This window comes from Saccostrea cucullata, unplaced genomic scaffold (genome assembly GCF_032062105.1).
Source record: "Saccostrea cucullata isolate Sc308-1 unplaced genomic scaffold, CSIRO_AGI_Scuc_v1 ctg1501, whole genome shotgun sequence".
Taxonomy (NCBI): Eukaryota; Metazoa; Mollusca; class Bivalvia; order Ostreida; family Ostreidae; genus Saccostrea; species Saccostrea cuccullata.
The window spans coordinates 59,884-75,000 of NW_026927204.1; the positions used below are offsets into that span (position 1 = coordinate 59,884).

At 34.9% G+C, this 15,117-nt stretch overlaps 1 protein-coding gene across 1 annotated transcript in view; it reads left to right on the top strand.

Moving 5' to 3' along the window:
- LOC134273709 (transcription factor CP2-like) overlaps positions 1-15,117 on the top strand; it is a 209,188-nt gene that overhangs the window by 42,243 nt on the left and 151,828 nt on the right. Inside the window, exons 4-5 of the mRNA XM_062755915.1 lie at positions 9,847-9,915; positions 10,042-10,083. Coding sequence (XP_062611899.1) covers positions 9,847-9,915; positions 10,042-10,083 — 111 coding nt within the window. The remainder of the gene's footprint in view (positions 1-9,846; positions 9,916-10,041; positions 10,084-15,117) is intronic.

Genomic DNA, 15,117 nt, shown 5'->3' on the forward strand with positions numbered 1-15,117 from the left:
GATGTAATAATTTTCATGCATGATATGTTATTGTATTTCAGATGAATATTTATTAAACTGAAGAGTAAAGCAAAAAATGTACATAGTCATTTCATGAATAATTTTTTGTAATATGGACATTATTCTATGCACTCATTAAATGAAAACGATCGATGTTTTACAGCATCGTACATAGCATTCAAAACATGATCATTGAACTAATTTCTGTAAGCATTTGTCCAACAATTAAGTCATCATATTGACATTGAGGCTGTTTCTGCATTTTCATATTTCATTAAACTTTAACACTCACTTGAAAAAAAATTAAATGTATTTAGTGTTTCGTCTTGTAATCAATTACTATTTTTCACTGACCCTGCATCTCTAAATTATCATAATTAAGATAGTCGATGATAATTATTTTAATAGCACATAGGCAACATATGATTAATTATAAATCAATTATCACCTTTCAGTATAAGTGTTACTTTAATAAACAGTTTGTTCCCGTTTTGCACACATTTGAATTTTAGGCATAAAAAAATGTGTGCAAAATGGGATTTTGACCAGGTGAGATAAATAACTTAATTGGTATAGTCTATACCAAAGTTGGTAGATAGGGGAAAGGTGAATCTGTATAGGAGAGAATAGGGAAATAAAATTAAAAGTTAAAGGCCCTTTCACAATTGGCGCACAAGCACTTTACAACACTTTGTGATTGGAAAATTTTAGCTTCACACGAGCTCTCGCATACATTGCACGATGTCTCGCATTTATTGCATGTGTTTTAGTGGTCACATCAGGTCTCCTCAAATAGTCAACATGCACACTATTCAGACGCGACCAAATGCGATCCAAATTATCGCAATTCAACACATGAAAATTAGTACGAACGTTTTACAACGTTTTATGTGCTCATAACAGTGATGCACGATTTTTAAAGGTCGTAAGATGAATCGCAGCTGTATATGCGTGTGTTTTGCGACCCTGAGACTGTTGTTCAACATGTCTCATGTAATCTTGCAACGTTTTACTATCATTGCTTGATTTATCACCATCAATTGCCATGCTTTGCAACAGATATATTTTATGTTGGAAAGAAACCAGGAGAAGTCTGAATAAATGTACAAAGTTTATTAATCTATACTACAACATTCCAGAACACATCTATTAAACATATACAATAAAATGTAACACAAAATACACGTTACTTTGGCATCAGTAGGGGCAGACTCAGCCATTAATTCCAATAGCTAACAACCAGTTCAAGACAGCAGTCCAGTCACAGGAGCCGGAAGAAAGGTACAGCTCAATTGTACCAGTCAACTCGGTGTAACTAGTGAGTCTTGAGACTAGCCCTACTTCCAGTGGATCTCAACTCGGTGTAGCAGCTGTGGAAGGCTGTGAGAAACCAGTTCCGGGCTACAAGAGCCGGAAGAGAACCATGGAAGGATGTTGATACCTTATTAACTCGGTGTAACTTCCTATGAAGTATTAGCATATGCGTTGGATTTCTACATGGGGAAGTCACAAGAGCCGGAAAATAAGATATTAGTGTCAATATAAAATAGAATTTTTGGGGAGAATTTAATTAATTGTTACAGCATTCGTAAAATTTATTAAATGGTATTCGTAAAATTTATTAAATGGTGGCCAGAAGGCCATGGCTGAATCTAACCTAAGAATTATAAGTACTTGATGTAAACACACTGATAACTAAATAAAGGAGTAGTGGTGGGGTGGTGGCGGTTACGATACAATTTTCTTTACAAACTTAGCACACTGCTTGTAGCTGAATCCCCACTATAAAAAACAACCAATCAAATTGTAGCAACATAATATTAGAAACAATAATGGCGGATAGGTCTAATCCGAATAAACCCGTCTTTCCAACATAAACCTGGCTTATAATACCATAAGCTTCCATTTATGTTGGAAAGAAACCAGGAGAAGTCTGAATAAATGTACAAAGTTTATTAATCTATACTACAACATTCCAGAACATATCTATTAAACATATACAATAAAATGTAACACAAAATACACGTTACTTTGGCATCAGTAGGGGCAGACTCAGCCATTAATTCCAATAGCTAACAACCAGTTCAAGACAGCAGTCCAGTCACAGGAGCCGGAAGAAAGGTACAGCTCAATTGTACCAGTCAACTCGGTGTAACTAGTGAGTCTTGAGACTAGCCCTACTTCCAGTGGATCTCAACTCGGTGTAGCAGCTGTGGAAGGCTGTGAGAAACCAGTTCCGGGCTACAAGAGCCGGAAGAGAACCATGGAAGGATGTTGATACCTTATTAACTCGGTGTAACTTCCTGTGAAGTATTAGCATATGCGTTGGATTTCTACATGGGGAACAGATATATATACCGTGTATGATTATAAGCATCTTAAACTATGTCAACTGAAGAGCGTTGGAATCAGGTGGTATATATACCCGGCCCTCTGACTCACACGAACATTCGTACTATGGAATGCATGAGCGTACGAGCATCGCACGTCCAATCGTATTGTCGCACGTTCAATCGTCCGATTTCCTGAACAGATGTACAATCCTATCGCATCGTCTTACAACACTCGCATTCATTCTACAACAGTCGCATATAGACGCAAGATATATCGCAAGATTTAAGGGAGGACCTATGTCGTTCTACGTCAAGGCAGCGTTATGTGACGTCACAATAGAGACGTTTGTTTTTACCTGTTGACTTTTGCAACTGTGATATAGGCATAACATTGTTGATAATCAATTACGTACAAAATTTACAAATAGGAAAATTTATTCAATATTAATCACAGTTTTATTTGATTTATGGAGTTTGTTAATATTAGAATTCTCTTCATTTGGTTGATAATTCATAGCAATTTCTGTTGTGAAAAAATACCCCGATAATATGCTGATATAATAGTGCAAAAAAGAGATAAAATTCAGGAAAGAAATCAGGGGAAAATGTTTAATTTTATAATTACCATTAATCGATTTTCTGGAGAAAACTTTAGAAAAAAATTAAGAAATGTACTTGTACGGGTGTATATTTGCTTATTGATTTATATAGTACATGTAGATTTTATTGTATAAAGTCATTCCTAGGTTCTAATAGGCATTGGTTGTTGACGGGGAAATGGGGGGGTGGGAGAGAAACAGAATGAATGGAATGTAGAAAAAAAATTATCTATTTAAATTGTTTCTAATCAAAACAAAATACTCGTTTTCCGCAAAATACTTTTATATTCAGGTGTTTGTCAGTGCTTACTTACCCTTTTTTAGTGCAGAAAGGTCAATATTTATGACACAAGAGTACAAAAATAAATGGAAACGTTATATTTCTCGTTTATTTTATCATAAAGGTATACTTTTTTCTTTGTTGAAATAAAGAGACGAATCATTTCTTTCAAAAAATATGAATTCCAAAATTTTCACACAAAGACTTTAAGATATTACCTGTTATGCATATCGGAATTGTAAAAAATACGACAAGAAAAATGGGGTAATACTTACATTGTGCTCCATTATATTTTTTCATGCGAGATGGATTTCAATGAATTTGCCTCCATTTTAAAGATACAAGTCATATAAATTAAATAAGTGTTGATTTTGAATATGATTTGACATTTTTGGTTCTTTTTAGTGCATATTTGGGGTAGAACAATAATGACTGAAAATAATCTATTTTTAGCATTTCACACTGTTTTTGCACGTGCTCCTGTGTAAAAATAAGCATATAAAGGTATTGTTTTTAATACCTAAAAATTAAAAGCAAGTGGTCAGGAAAGAAATGTCAAAGTTTTGAAAATTTCACACAAAGACTTTTCAGACATAGGTCCCCCCTTAATGCACAACAGTCGCTTTAGATAGTGCGAATTTCGTACGAACACTTTTTTCACATGCCATTATTTTGGCAACAGTTTACGATCCTAAACAAAATATTCGGTCGCACGAATATTTTGTCACTTCTGCTCATGCGCCAATTGTGAAAGGGCCTTAAAACAAAAAGTATTATGTTCATCACGAGTTTTCATTAATATTTCTTAACTCTTATAACAAAATAAATAGTTTATACTAAATAATCAATCATGAACAGTATCGATAATTAGTGTCAATTTTCTGAATACCAGCTTTAAAAATTATTTGTTTGCTCAGGTGAGTGAGCATTCATGGGCCTCTTGTTTATAATTCTTAAACCTAAATTGTTTATATGCCATTTTTAGCTCTTCTGGTCAGAGACCAGAAGAGCTTATGAGATAGTAATGCGTCCGGCGTCTGTCCGTCTGTCTAGCTGTCCGTCTGTCCGTCTGTCTGTAAACAATTTTTCAAAATGCTACTCCTCCTACAGTTTTGGTCTAATTTCAATATAATTTGGCACACAAGTAGACTACACTAAGATACATAATTCTGTGTATCGGTTTTTGATTTCGATGAACGGTGTTGCCGTGGTCACTAAAAATAGAAATTTCTTTGAAATTCTTTCAAAACGCTACTCCTCCTACAGTTTTGGTCTGATTTCAGTATAACTTGGCACACAAGTAGACTACACTAAGATACATAATTCTGTGTATCGGTTTTTGATTTTGATGAACGGTGTTGCCATGGTTACTAAAAATAGAAATTTCTGTGAAATTCTTTCAAAATGCTACTCCTCCTACAGTTTTGGTTTGATTTCATTATAACTTGGCACACAAGTAGACTACACTAAGATACATAATTCTGTGTATCGGTTTTTGATTTCGATGAACGGTGTTGCCGTGGTCACTAAAAATAGAAATTTCTTTGAAATTCTTTCAAAATGCTACTCCTCCTACAGTTTTGGTCTGATTTCAGTATTACTTGGCAAACAAGTAGAATACACTAAGATACATAATTCTGTATATCGAATTTTAATTTTGATGAACGGTGTTGCCGTGGTTACTAAAAATAGAAATTTCTGTGAAATTCTTTCAAAATGCTACTCCTCCTACAGTTTTGGTTTGATTTCATTATAACTTGGCACACAAGTAGAATACACTAGGATACATAATTCTGTTTATCGGTTTTTGATTTCGATGAACGGTGTTGCCGTGGTTACTAAAAATAGAAATATCTGTAAAATTGTTTCAAAATGCGACTCCTCCTACAGTTTTGGTCTGATTTCAATATAACTTGGCACATAAGTAGAATACACTAAGATACATAATTCTGTATATCGAATTTTAATTTTGATGAACGGTGTTGCCGTGGTTACTAAAAATAGAAATGTCTGTAAAATTGTTTCAAAATGCGACTCCTCCTACAGTTTTGGTCTGATTTCAGTATAACTTGGCACACAAGTAGACTACACTAAGAACATAAAGAGACTTTATCAACGATCATTATTCTATTTAGTTTCAAATCCCAGCTGCTTAAGTACTTTTCTCTTCCTTTGCTATAAGTTCAAACCAGTAGAGCTTCAGTCTCGACAGAGACTTCTGGTTTGAAAAAAAATATTAAGAATTATATCCAAAGTTAACAAAAACACAAACTTTATTAGGGCCCTGCAAGGATTTGCGGGTGCCCTATAGTAATCACTCTGTCTGTCCGTCTGTCTGTCCGTCTGTCACTCTTCCGCACAAATTTTCTGTTTTTTTCTAATAACTTTTTTTATGGTTGTCCAATCAAGTTTAAATTTGGTATGGTAGTTCAGTAGGCAAAAATACATATTTTGATGCTAAGTTTGGTTCTCTATGTCTTCTGGTTTGGAGCTGGGGTGGTGGGGTAGATTCCTTAACTATGCATAAGAATGAATGGGCAACTTTTTTTATGGTTGCCCAATTAAGTTCAAATTTGGTATGGTAGTTCAGTAGGCAGAAATACATATTTTGATGCTAAGTTTGGTTCTCTATGTCCCCTGGTTTGGAGCTGGGGTGATGGGGTACATTCCTTAACTTTATAAAAGAATGCATTGGCAAAGAGAGATAACTGCTGAAGATGTTCCCATTGTAAACTGAATGCTGCTATATGAGTCCCTTGGAATTAATTAGCTTTCCTCCTGAAGAAAATCCAGAGCATTATCTTTATCTGTCACATTGAGATGAATTACCACCTCTGTCTGCAAATGAAGTTTGTTTTGAAGTTTAGTCAATTTGGAATGTTATGAACATTCTGAAATGTGGATTTGAATATAAATTTTCATAATTTATTTTTGTTTAATAGTTATGATTTCATTGAATTCTAAAATCAAGAAATAGATTAAAGAAGATTTTTTGATTTACTTTTGTTACTTATGTTAATTCAAGAATATTATTAATTTTTAAGGTAGTTGTATAAAAACCCCATTCTATCATTAATACTGAAAAAGTTCTTATTGTAACTTTAAAAGAAAATGATGAGAGAGATACAATTAATCCCTTGGGATTAATTATCTAGCCTGCTGCAGAAAATTTAGTAGGCTTTTTTTTATCTGTCTTTAAGATTAATGAAAACCTTTGTCTGCAACTGCTGTTTGTTTGAAGTTAAGGTCAAGCCTTCATGATATTTGCATTCATTGAAGGCTGGATTTTATATAACACAAGCTTCATAATTGTTTAAATATACATTCAATGTTAAGTCATTCTTTACTGCCTAATGTAAGTACAAGGATATTATTTTCAGGTTTTTGAATGTTCAGGAATTATCTTGAAATTTTAAGAATACAGTTGCTGTTGCTTATTTTTCGTATATTTTGAGTCATTCCGTAAGCTGCACCCTTTTAATTCTACCCCATGGCGGGGCCCTTGCTGACTGGTCAGTTTTCTAGTTAAGATTGACCAGAGAAATTTAACAAAACAGCCTTTTGAACACGTACACCCCCACTTTTGAAATATCAATTTTTTCAATCATTCTTGGCAAAACCAAGTTAGTTTATTTAAATAAAATATTAAAAGCTTTAGATCCATAAAAGCAATTAAGGATTTTGTGTCTGTGTATGTATTAAATGACATGTAGATCCTATGGACAGAGTGCAAAGTGTCAATTTCCATTAATAATGTATATTAAATGTTTTGTATGCACATTGGGACTATAATAAACAAATATATACTTGCAAAATTATTTTCAGTCATCCAGAAAGATTTTATTTAAATAGGCAATTGATAATCAGAATTTTATATGGGTGTGTAAAATCAAAACCGGATCCGTAAAAGTATGGACCTTCCTTAATTAATTAAAATATATGAAATAAATTCACCTTCTCCAATAAATATTCATATACGTTAAATAAAAATTTATTCTTCCTGTTCATGATAAGTAAAATACAGGTAAACCTAGGTAAATCCTAACCAGAAATCAGACTATAATTGTATCAAAACACATTTCACACCTATATTGTTCTATACCTAATTATCAAATGTGTGCAAAACGGGAACACACTATATAAACACATCTCGTTTCTTGAGACCCATCAAAGGTAAATTCCAATTGAATATGCATTGCAGGACTGCATTTTGACTTCTAGGATCAAGGGTTTCAAGAGATCAAGAGTTTGAGAAATCAAAAGTAAATTTGCTTATTTCTGGAACCGAGATTCACTTTGAGCATTCAAGAGCTTCAAGAGATCAAAGTTTGAGCCATCAAGAGTTACCTGTAGATAAAATCTTTAAAAATCTTCTTATCATGAACAACAAAGCCATGACTAGTCATATTTCTATGGAAGCATCCTCAGGTAGTGTAAATTCAAATTTGTTCAAATTGTAAACCCTTGGGGTAGGTTAGGTCCAAAATGTATGGGGAAAAAGCCACAGTAAGTCAAAGAAATATGTAAGCATGTAGATTCAAGTTAATTCAAATCAACACCCCCCCTCCCTTCCTTCTTTTAAGGGAAAGTTTGGACCACTTATGCATTTAAGCTTTTTAGCTCTTCTGAGCCAAAGGCTCAAAGAGCTAATGCCATGGCCATTTGTGCAATGTGCGTCGTGCGATGTGTGGTGTGGGTTAACTTTTTAGAAGATGGGCCATAACTCAAGAACCCCTTGGCCAATCATTGTCAAATTTGTTGCACAGTATCCTTGGCCCAAGGGCTACCATTTGTACTAAAACTAGGGTTGGGACCCTAAAACAAGGGGAGATAATCAGGAAAATAGAACCAAAAGTACTGGTTGCTAAAAATCTCCAGAACCACCAGGCAGATTTTCACCAAACTTACATACAAGGTTCAGGATATGTTGAAGATTAAAAATTGTTCAAGGCATGACCCTGGGGCAAAGGGCATGGTCTCAAGGTCACTTCAAAGTTAACCAAAATTTACACTTAATAAAAATGTTGATATTTTGCTTACTATAAAGACTAGGATCATCAAATCTTGTAAGTTGATGCATCTTAGGACTTCACATCATGTTAACACAAAATTAGGTCACGTTGACCTACTTTTTAAATTTTACAGGCTTTTGTTTTCAAATTGATTTGGAGGCATATTTTGGACACTTTAAGGCCTATGATCATCAAACTTTGTCAGTTGATGCATCTTGGGTCCTTAAACAAGGTCAACTTAAAAGTAGGTCACCTGACCTACTTTTTGAATTTTATGGCTCATCTTTTCTAAAACATTTAATCCCATTATTTCAGATACTGAGAGGTTTAGATTCACCAAATCTTGTAAGTTGATGCATCTTGGAGCCTTAAAACATATTTATGAAAAAGTAGGTCACTGTGACCTACTTTTTTAATTTTGCAGGCATTTATTTTCAAATTGTTTAAAAGGCATATTTTGAATACTTTCAGACCTATGATCATCAAACTTTGTCAGTTAATGCATCTTGGGTCTTCGGAAAATGTCGACCAAAACGTAGGTCACGATGACCTACTTTTGACATTTTATGGCTATATTTAAGTATCTTAGGTACTTTTTGGCTTAGAATCATCAAACTTTGTCAGTTGATACAACTTGGGTTTTTGGAGAATGTCGACCAAAAAGTAGGTCACTGTGACCTAGTTTTAACATTTTTTGGCTGTATTTCAGTATCTTAGGTACTTTTTGGCTTAGAATCATCAAACTTTGTCAGTTGATGCAACTTGGGTTTTCGGAACATGTCGACCAAAAAGTAGGTCACTGTGACCTAGTTTTGAATTTTATGGCTATATTTACTTATCCTGGATACTTATTGGCCTAGAATTGTCAAACGTTGTCAGTTGAGGCATCTTGGGTTTTCGGAGAATGTCAACCAAAAAGTAGGTCACAGTGACCTACTTTTAATTATCTCAGATAGTCATTGGCTTAGAATCATCAAACATTGTCAGTTGATGCCTTGGGTCCTCGGAAAATGTCGTCCAAAAAATAAGTCACGGTGACCTATTTTGATATTTTATGGCTTTATTTAAGTATCTCTGGTACTTATTGGCTTAGAATCATCAAACTTGATAGTTGCATGATAGTTGATGCATCTTTGGTCCTTGGAGAATGTCAACCATAAGAAGGTCACAGTGACCTACTTTAATATTTGAGGTACTTATTGGCTTAGAACCATCAATCTTTGTCAATTAATGCATCTTGAGTCCTCAGAAAGTTTCAAATCAAAAAGTAGGTCACCATGTCCTACTTATGGTATTTTATAGCTATACTGAAATATCTTCAGTCCTAACTGGCAAAGAATCATCAAACTTTGTCAGTTCATGCATCTTAGGATACTTAGAGTAAGAGGCTTCAAACAGAAGTGATAGATTGTACAATTTATCAGAACAGTGATTCAAGGTTCTTGGGCCTCTTGTTCATTACTAGATAAATTTTTGCTCTTTTCTAGCCACAGTGCTCAGAAGATTGATGTGGCCCATGGGCCTCTTGTATTAAAATCAGCTCAAAATGTGTAAGAGAGTGTCTCTGTAAAGTTTCAACAAATTTGATTAATGCTACCAAAAACTTGTTACAATTCTTTTAGCCAAAGGGAGCGGACAGAAAACATAAGACAGACAGAGAAAAAATGGAGAAAAGAACAGAAGCTGAGAAGGTTTTTTTTTCCTTAGGATCTGCATCTTAAATTTTCTTAAATGAATATCTGTAATTTGTTGCTGTATAACACTTGTTTCAATAGACTGGTAATATTAATATGGTTAAACATTTAATTTTTTTGTAGGAGAAATACCAGCCATCATATGAATGCACAGTGTTAACAGAGGTAATTTTTTCACCAGTAAAAGCTATGGTTTCAAAGCCAAGTAATCCTATATTCAAAATATGTATATGAGGGCTGTTCAATAAATAATGTCCTGAGCTCTATGACATTCAACATAGAAATTATATGACATTAAGCTTGACTTTCTCTCATGAGTAAATCTTTGATGAATTGATGACAGTTTATTTGACCACTTTTTAGCTCACCTGAGCGGAAGACTCAAGTTTCCTTTTCTGATCAAAATTTGTCCGTTTTCTGTCGTCGTTATCGTTGTTGTTGTCATTGTCAGCATCGTTGTAAAGTTTTCACATTTTCTTCTTCTTCTCAAGAATCACTGGGCGATTTCAACCAAACTTACCACAAAGTATCCTTGGGTAAAGGGGATTCAAATTTGTTCAAATGAAGGGCCACGCCCTCTTCAAACGGGAGATAATTATGAATTGGTGTAAAATTAATGGCATCTTTTAAAAAATCTTCTTCTCAAGAACTAGCTGCAGAACTGTAGCTCTCCAAAAAAAAAATATAATGACAGACCGGAGAGCTACAGTGCCACCCATAGAAAAAACTGTATTTTTATTGCGCACAAAAAAGTGCGCTCGGTTCTGGATTAATTCTTCCAAATTCTTACCTCATTTGCAAAAACAGCTCAATTTCCTTACTCCTCTATCAATTACTCTCGTAGTTTACATCTGTACGAAGTGCGTTGGACCGAATTATCTTGCAAACCAAAATGGCAGTTTAAATAGGCCAGATGTTTGATGATCTCAATTTCCGGGCCAGGAGGGCTATTAAAAACAATTATAAGGAATATGTTATTGTTTGAGAATATGGAGTTAACAAACAGTATTCAATTTCAAAGTCCATAAAACAATACAAAACAGGAGCAGAGCAAACACGGACCTCCGAAACGTCAGAGGTGGGATCAGGTGCCATGGAGGAGTGAGCATTCCATGCTGACCGGTCACACCCACCGTGTGCTCCTCGTCATGATCAGGAAATAACGGAAAAAATCTGTCGTCCATTCAGTGTATAAATAATGGACTAACAACCTAACAATTGATATGAAAAACGTCAGTCAGCATTTGACTCAATGATAAATTGTATTTGCTGACAAGGTCATTGTATCGACCATAGAACTTATGAAATGATGATTTTAAACGAGACTGCTGAAATTCCTGTTTCATCAACTTGCTTGTCAATAATTTACCTCGTTTTAGAACTTGTTTATAAGTAGAGCATGCTCTTGCGTAAAGAATCTACTGAGATATATATACTCAGTGGAAACAGTGAAAGGATATGTTGGGAACACACGGTTAGTAATATTTTAAGATGACAGTTTAAAAATATGGAGAAATAAATCAAGGAACATCACACTTTTTGTGTGCAATAAATATACAGTTTTTTCAATGGGTGGCACTGTAGCTCTCCAGTCTATAAAATTTTATTTTTTTTCGGAGAGCTACAGTTCTGCAGTTCTAATCAAAGAACCACAGGACCAGAATACTCATCGCAGATGTTTGAAATTTTAACACAATCTTCTCTGGGGCATGCCATATGGTGGGATTTATTCTTGTTCAAATCCGGTGTCAACTTCCTGTTTGTCAATGCGTCTGCCTATTTCGTACATGTTCCATACATAACAAATTTTTGTCACAGTTTTCTCAGCAACTACTCATCGCAGATGCTTGACATTTTAGCACACTCTTTTGTGAGGCATGCTATATGGTCGGATTAATTTTTCATACATGTTAACTCTACCGATTTAGGCGGGAGTCTACCGCTTTTTCACTCCATCTCCCGCCTACCGATTTTATTCGTAAATCTACCGCTTTTCTACAAAAGTTTTGTCTAAAGTATTTTTGGTTCGCTTGGGTCTCCATTTTTGAAGCCACTCGTCGTAAAATCTCGTAAGATATCGCGTGATTTGACCCGGAAGCATACAAACGCTTTTTTTGTACCGATGTGTTCATAGATTTCAAGCACGTATTTGACAACGACTACAGCACAAAACTCAGTGATTACATTGGTTACGATACATTTTGTCGACATGTCATGAAAAAAGAAGATACAACATTTCAGAATTGGATGAAAACGTTTGACATCGTCTATGAAAGCACAGAATCTCGCAGTTTTATCAATAAAGTCAATAGAAATCACTCTATTGACCAAGCCATGAGGCACATCTCTACTTTCGTTTTCGATCATCGCGGGAAATCCGATTTATTTTACGAAAAATAGGAACTAGTTTTAGTTCTAGATTAAACTATGTCATCATTTGCTTTGTTTGATAACTGAATAAACATTCAGAATTATTGCTTCTAGGCTATATCAGCAAAGATCACTTCAAAAGGCTAAGTAAGCAGCCAATCAAAGCAAAACGATAAGCATGAAAAAATATTTGAATTTGTATAATTTAAAGTATATCAAACTTAAGATGTTTCTGTCTATACTTCTTTGCAGTTGATATTTAAGATTAATTCTTGTAGTTTTCATTTAAGACCAAACATGTATATATATTACATGCAATATATCATCATAAATCCAAGCGTAAAACAACGCGCGCAATGCTACCGCTTTTGAGGTCGGAATCTCCCTATTTTTCATCACAACAGGTTAACATGTATGAATTTTTGTTCTGGGGAATACTGTAGACAGGGAACTTATTGCCCCTGTTTTTAGCTCTTCTGAGCCAAAGGCTCAAAGAGCTAATGCCATGACCATCTGTGCGGTATGCGTAAACTTTTTAGAATGTGGGCCATAACTCAAGAACCCCTTGGCCAATCAGTACCAAATTTGTCATAGGGTATCCTTGGCCCAAGGGCTACCATTTATATTAAAATAAGGGTTGGAACCCTTAAACAATGGGAGATAATCAGGAAAACAAAACCAAAAGTACTGGTTGCTAAAAAATCTTCTCCAGAACCACCAGGCAGATTTTCACCAAACTTACATACAAGGATCAGGATACTGTAAACCAACTTTTATTCGCGTGCGAGCAATTTTTGCGAAGTTCATGAGAGCCTCATCACTGCGAATATTTCTCGCCGTGAACCGGTCCTTAAAGTGTATTTGTGCATTCACTACAGATCCAAAAAGGCTTGATCGCGAAAATTAATCGTCGTGAACTAGTTTATCCCTAGTAAATTGCGAAATAAAGTCGTTGCGAATAAAAGTTGGTTTACAGTATGTTGAAGATTAAAATTTGCATGGGGAGTTACCCTGGGGAAAAGGGCATGGTCTTGAGGTCACTTCAAAGTTGACCTAAATTTACAATTAATAAAAACGTATATTTTGCTTACTATAAGGACCAGGATCATCAAATCTTGTAAGTTGATGCATCTTAGGACTTCACATCATGTTAACTCAAAAGTAGGTCACAGTGACCTACTTTTTAAATTTTGTGGGTTTTTGTTTTCAAATTGATTTGAAGGCATATTTTGGACACTTTAAGGCCTATGATCATCAAACTTCGTCAGTTGATGCATTTTGGGTCCTCAAACAATGTCAACTTAAAAGTAGGTCACCGTGACCAACTTTTTGAACTTTATGACATCCTTTTAGAAACATTAAATCCCATTATTTCAGACATTGGGAGTTTTAGAATCATCAAATCTTGTAAGTTGATGTATCTTGGGACCTTAAAACATATTTATGAAAAAGTAGGTCACTATGACCTCTTTTTGAATTTTGCAGGCATTTGATTTCAAATTGTTTAAAACGCATATTTTGATTACCTTCAGACCTACGATCATCAAACTTGGTTAGTAGATGCATCTTGGGTCTTTAAAAAATGTCGACCAAAATGTAGGTCACTATGACTTACTTTCGACATTTTATGGCTATATTTACGTATCTTAGGTATTTATTGGCTTAGAATCACAAACTTTGTGAGACGATGCATATTTGGTTTTTGGAGAGTTAAAAAAAAAGTAGGTCATCGTGACCTACTTTTGACATTTTATGGTTTTATATAAGTATCTCCAGTACTTATTGGCTTAGAATCATCAAACTTTGTGAGTTGATGCATCTTTGGTTTTCGGAGAGTGACGACCAAAAAGTAGGTCATCGTGACCTACTTTTGACATTTTGTGGCTAAAATTAAGTATCTCTGGTACTTATTGACCTAGAATCATCAAACTTTGTCAGTTGATGCATCTTGGGTTTTCGGAGATTGTCGACCAAAAAGTAGGTCACAGTGACCTACTTTTGACATTTTATGGCTATATTTAAGTATCTCAGGCACTTATTGACTAAGAATCATCAAACTTTGTCAGTTGAGGCATCTTGGGTTTTCGGAGAATGTCGACCAAAAAGTACGGTGACCTACTTTTGAATATCTCAGGTACGTATTAGCTTAGAATCATCAAACTTTGTAAGTTTAGGCCCCTTGGGTTTTCGGAGAACATCGACCAAAAGTAGGTCACTGTGACCTACTTTTGACATTTTATGGCTATATTTATTTATATCTGTTACTTATTGGCTCGGAATCATCAAACTTTGTCAGTTGAGGCATCTTAGGGTTTCATTGAATGTCCAACAAGAAGTAGGTCACGGTGACCTAATTTTGAATATCTCAGGTACTTATTGGCTTAGAATTATAATTATTATAATTATTAAATCTATTTTCAAACATGTTTTAACATCATAATAATTATTTTTGTATGTCAAAATTGTAAACTTTAAATTTGATTCGAAATACCCTAAATGATTATATATGTGGACTTCTTCGAATAGAAAAATGTCTAAGGTACAATCATAGAGTGACATATAATTTTTACCCAAAATACAGCCAGAATGCAGAATTTGGCATCTCTATTTTCAAAATTTCCCGGGGGAGGCCCCCCGTACCCCCACCAGCAGGAGGGGGAAACCCCCTCCCGCACCTACCCCCCTCGTCGCTTCGCGACTCGGCCACCAGCCTTCGGCTGCTGGACAACTAATACATGAACAGGGCTAGTAGAAATTAGAAATGGCTAGCCCTGTTGACAACTATGGTTTAAAAGTTAGTGTCAACCCCTGAGTTTAGGCATCTTGCGT